General features: G+C 41.3%; 2 protein-coding genes across 3 annotated transcripts; both read left to right on the top strand.

Annotated features, from left to right (window-relative positions):
- The first annotated feature begins 1279 nt into the window (after positions 1-1279).
- On the top strand, positions 1280-1765 carry LOC130867917 (transcription factor BTF3-like). Of its 2 annotated transcripts, XM_057760139.1 has the most exons (2): positions 1280-1661; positions 1719-1765. In XM_057760139.1, exons 1-2 carry the CDS (start codon positions 1280-1282, stop codon positions 1763-1765), a joined length of 429 nt encoding a protein of 142 aa, XP_057616122.1. The 2 variants fall into 2 exon arrangements, with proteins under 2 accessions (XP_057616122.1, XP_057616121.1); XM_057760138.1 differs by having other exon boundaries at positions 1280-1765.
- A 1285-nt stretch (positions 1766-3050) lies between these two features.
- Positions 3051-4985, top strand: LOC130868638 (uncharacterized). The gene is made up of 2 exons (XM_057760788.1): positions 3051-3079; positions 4313-4985. Exons 1-2 carry the CDS (start codon positions 3051-3053, stop codon positions 4983-4985), a joined length of 702 nt encoding a protein of 233 aa, XP_057616771.1.
- The last annotated feature ends 446 nt before the right edge of the window (positions 4986-5431 follow it).

Here is a 5431-nt window from a genome sequence, read left to right as displayed (position 1 = left end):
GAACTGTTGCCGTCCAGATGGAACTACTCAGCACCGAAACAAGGATGCCTGGTAGTCCAATGACCTGCAGACAAAAGGGCGAATGTGGGGGCAGGGCGTGGTTCGAGTAGAACACAGGAGACCCTGCAGCACAAGCTGAAGGTGCCCATGCTTTTTTCCGGGGGGATCTTGAGACCTGCCCTGTAGGCAGGCACTCACCGCTCTGGGTGGGTAGCCTGAGTGTAGGAGAGGGAAACTGTTCCTGAGCAATGAACCTTGCAGAACAAGGCAGGCTTAAGGGGGAGGGGAGCTGCGTCCTGTGTAAGAAAGACAGCCCTGCAGCAGGAGCTGAGGGAGGGGGTTTGTGCTCACTTCCGAGACAGGCCGCCCCTGGATAGCACACACTCACCCGTCCAGATGGAACTCCTCAGCACCAAAACAGGGATGCCTGGTAGCCTAATGACCCATGGACAAAAGGGCGAATGTGGGGGGCAGGGTGGGGTCGAGTAGAACACAGGAGACCCTGCAGCACAAGCTGAAGGTGCCCACGTTCCCTTGCGGGGGACCTTGAGGCCTGCCTGGTAGGCAGGCACTTGCCACTCTACCCCATCAAATTTTGATTGAATTTATGACCCACTCCATGAAATGGAACCTGTAGAAGACACCACTGAAGTGGAAAGGAACCTGGAATTAGATAGGTCATATTAAATCTCCTATTATTATTATTCAGGAAAAGGAATACTGAAATAAAATGACTTCTAAAGAACTATTCCCATAGATTTCTGCCCCACTCTACCCTACACATATCATAGAAACTTCTGTACTAGATGGTAATTAACACGGGGGCCCACAACTGGACAATGTGCAGAATATGAGAGACATTGAAATACTCAGTCGTCAATGGAATGTCCTCATCAGATTTCCCCCTTCAAGGCTTAGGGATCTGTACAGTAGAAGAGAGGGAAAGATTGTAGGAGTCAGAGTTAGTGGATGACTCTTAGGAAACAGTGTCCTGGAGACACAAGACGGATACCACATGAGAACTGAAGGAGACTTTGAAAGGACAAACAAGACCCATACTCATTCAAACCAGACTATATGCCAGTATTACTAACTGTGTAGTAGACACAAAAAAAATCTCCACTAACCAAGAAAATATTTGCAATTGATACTTGCTGGAAGAAGAAAATCAGAGCTGCCATCTTGCGTCCCCGCATGTATGTTTATCTCAGCTGGTCCGCCCGAGACCCCCTGAGTGCGAACCCTAGTCCCCCGCAGGCCCCATTTCCACTCTGACAAGATGAAAGAAACGATCATGAGCCAGGAAAAACTGGCCAAGCTGAAGGCACAAGTACGCATTGGTGGGAAAGGAACTGCTCGCAGAAAGAAGATGGTTCACAGAACAGCCACAGCAGATGATAAAAAACTGCAGTTCTCCTTAAAGATGTTAGGGGTGAACAATATCTCTGGTATTGAAGAGGTGAACATGTTTACAAACCAAGGAACAGTGATCCATTTTAACAACCCTAAAGTTCAGGCGTCTCTGGCAGCAAACACCTTCACCATTACAGGCCACGCCGAGACAAAGCAACTGAGAGAAATGCTTCCCAGCATTCTAAACCAGCTTGGGGCAGACAGTCTGACTAGTTTAAGGAGACTGGCTGAAGCTCTGCCCAAACAATCTGTGGATGGAAAAGCACCCCTTGCTACTGGAGAGGATGATGATGATGAAGTCCCAGACCTGGTGGAGAATTTTGATGAGGCTTCTAAGAACGAGACAAACTGAACGGAGGCGACTTCTGAAGAGACACTTGCAGAAGTTACAGGAGCTGCTGTTTTATATCATGGCTGCTTTTTAAAGGTCTTTTGTTTATGGATCTGATCAAATCTAGATCGCTTTAAGCCCAAGCCCCTTGGGCACTGCAGCTCTTTTCAGTTTTTGCTTAAACACAATTCATTCTTTGCAGCAAATTAAGCTGAAGAGGCCTGGGAATAAAGTTTGGAAAAGGGTTAATAAAATTCTTTGCCTAGAAAAAAATAAAAAGAAAATCAGTTTTGTTCAAAGGAATATAACTGGGAACACTCAATACATTCCAGTGTAGGCTTCATAACTAGCAGTAGCTGGCCAATGTAAACCTTATGCTGTGTGTTCATTTTGTATTTTCGTCTTTCTAGTATTAAGATTTTTTCAGAGAGATAGAGAAAGCAAAGACTGAACACGTGGGCAGGTAGAGATGTGGGAAACAAAGGGAGTAGAAAACTTTGTTGAAGGGAGAAATCATGATAAATTTATTTTATGAGAATTTTTTCACATTAATCCTAGATTAATTTATACCTTTAATAGATTAATTATATCTCTAAAGGTTTGTACATATGAGAGGGACATTAAGCACTCTGGCCCTTTAAAACTATATGTCTTGACTCTGGTTCTTTGCTCATAATGTGACATTCATCTCTGGTAGCTATGGAAACAAGAATTTTTAAAGTCACTCTCTTATACTGGGCAGTCACTAGCATTTGGCCTTCATAGAAGGGAAGAGAGGCAAGTATTTTATGTTTTCTACATGGTTTCTGTTAAAAGCTTTCAATTTCAGGAGACATAGAAGGTCAAAGAAGTCAATGACCTAAGATTCAACTCTTTGTTGATGTTATTTCTATGTCAGTAAATCCTACTGAATATAAGTACTGGGAATCCCTGTGTCGCTGTGAAGGCTCTGTAGCCTGTTTTGACCTTTATACACTTGTAGTTTCCTGAAACTGAGTATGTGAATTAGACTTTCTATGTTTTCTCTGTTTATATAATGGGGTAATGATTGCGTGAATCTCATTGGAGGGTCAGGACTATCAGATGGGCTAATATCCCTGGAGTACAAATGAGGTTTCAACTAAGCAAAGCAGAGGAATGGGTTGGTTTGTGTGAACCAGGGGTTGACTGTGAGACATTGTTCTGAGCTGAAATATCTGCCTAACAGAACTTCTTTTACTGAAGGTGATTCAACTCTTGTGCGACTGCCTGTCTGTTCCAGATTTCCTGTTATTTGGAAGATATTTATGATCTCGACATTTCTCAAATGGATCTCTTCCCCCTTGATAAACAAAGGTAAAAGCTTAAGATGAGCTTCATGGAGGGTTTCAAACTGGATCTTTATAAAGCATAAGCACCTCCTCCATGGGTTTCAGACATGGGCAAAACTAAATCTTGCCATGCTAGCTCATTTGTCTTGCACAACAGAATTTTCCACCCTGATTCTGGTTGTGCTTCAAAACTCACTAATTTTGACATCAAAAGGCTCAGGTCTGCCTTAACAAGGAAGAGGGCATGGGTAGGGTGTTACTCAATTCATACTAGATTTTAAAGTCACCTTGCTGATATGACTTCCCAATTTAGTAGAGCTACTGCCTTCACCCTCTTAGGAAGTACATTCCACAGAGAATGTGGAATAGTGGGAGGCTGGTAGGGAAATTTTTGTGGCAAGGACGTACAGTTTGTAGTACACTCAAACCTTCTGCACTGGAGGTGGCAATGTTATCATGTACATGCCTGAACTTTATTTATGCTCAAGAACACAGTGACTTTCTTCAGGGCATAGTTATTCATGAACATTAACCCTACATCCAAAGATATGAACCAATATGTGATCTAAATAAGTTGGTGCATACAGTAAGTGTATAGTATTAATTTGGTGCTGGAGAAGATAGTTGCTCACATAAGACAGTTGGGATACTTCATATTCAGCAATGAAATGAAGGTCATTTTCTAATGTGTATGTTTGAGTAAGTCATGGGAAATGATTGAAATATTCATGAGGGCTCATGTTTCACATACAGATTTTAATTTTGGTCACATAATAATAATTCAGGTTTTCCAATATGTTTTCCCATGACACATACACTAGCATACACATGTAGAAATATAGCAGACAGTATAGGTGAATTAAATTTGTATAAGTTCACTACCATAATTTATAGATATTTGTGCATTCTTCTGCTTATACCTCTCATTTAAGCTATTTACCTTATTTATGTATTGTAAACACTGCTTAATTAAACATCATTTAACATGTGTTGTAAATTATTGAGTATTAATTCTAAGCATTAACATGTTTAGTTAACAAATCTGCACATTTCAGCATTTGATAGATATAGTGAAATTGCTAATCAAAACCTCTTATAGAGGGAATTTTGGCCATAGGTATATTACTTAAATACAACTTTATGTGACAGCAAGGACAAGGTATGAGAACTTATTGCTCTGTAAAGCATGACTCATTTTGTTTTCCACTGTCCCTTGTGTTCCTGACTTGACTGTATACTTGTTCAATTTCATCTTCAGATTTGCCAATGCGAAGGAGTACATCTTCAAGTTGAGTGGCCTCCTTTGCAGCCTATCAGCCTTGGTGTTTGAAATAGTTATTGCAAAGAGCCAATTCTGGCGCCTGTGGGAATTCGACGACAAGTTTGTGCCATTTGTGTCCCTTGGACTGTGGGAAGCTTACTACCCTCAAGAATTTAATGTTTCAGGCACTGTAACCAAGATTCTGGTGCACACCCCTATCAATTCAACATGGACCATTTCACCTGAATTTCAGTATGCACAGACCCTGATAATGTGGGCTGTTTGGATGAAGCCTGTAGTTCTGATTTTCAGTGCAATCGCCATTAAGATTGGCTGCATGAAAGACCCATTTATTGAGATGCAGTTATATTGCTACAAGGTTGCTGCCTTAGTTTTTTGTGTTAGCAGCATCTTCACATTTGTTTCTGTGAGCTGGAACCACTTTGTAGATCATTATGGCCAAACCACTCTTGACTTTCCACCTGACTTTCCGGTTAAAAAGGAAGCCTTAATAAACAAACACTATACTGTTGTGTTCCCAATAGGGGCACTGATTGCCACCATGTCACTCTTTGGTGTGATATTCTTTCTCTTTGAGATAAACTCTTTGAAACTACAGAATCAGGTGAAGGCCAAGTGTGCTTCCATAGTGGCTGATCAAGAGATATAAAGTGAGAACTACATTTTCAACATCTGTCAGAAGGTTCCTAGAAGAAAGTTCCTATTCATATAAAAACTCTTGTAGTTCTCAACTCGTTCTAAATAAAGCATCAACTTTATTTTCTTGGTCTGTCTAAATGACTTCCTCCTCTGTCTAACCTGTTTCTTTCTTCAGGTATTTTCGTATCCTAATCTCTGAAGGCCATGATCATGCGTTCAGATATTTCCGACAGTCAGCAGCAGGGAAAAGTAATGGTGAAATGCACGTTGCAAAGATATTTATCACAGGATAAATATCAAGTGAAAGAAGGTTTGTAAGGAAGCTGACACATAAACAGAAAAGTAAACACAATTCTGTCTGGAGACACTCTGAAACTCAGGTCTCCGGAAGGCAGAGCTAAACTTCATAGTGTTAGCTCTGCAGATAGTGTGTGCCCTTGTCATGTAGGAGAAGAC

This window comes from Chionomys nivalis, chromosome X, assembly GCF_950005125.1.
Source record: "Chionomys nivalis chromosome X, mChiNiv1.1, whole genome shotgun sequence".
Classification (NCBI taxonomy): Eukaryota; Metazoa; Chordata; class Mammalia; order Rodentia; family Cricetidae; genus Chionomys; species Chionomys nivalis.
This window is presented reverse-complemented; position numbering and strand designations above follow the sequence as displayed.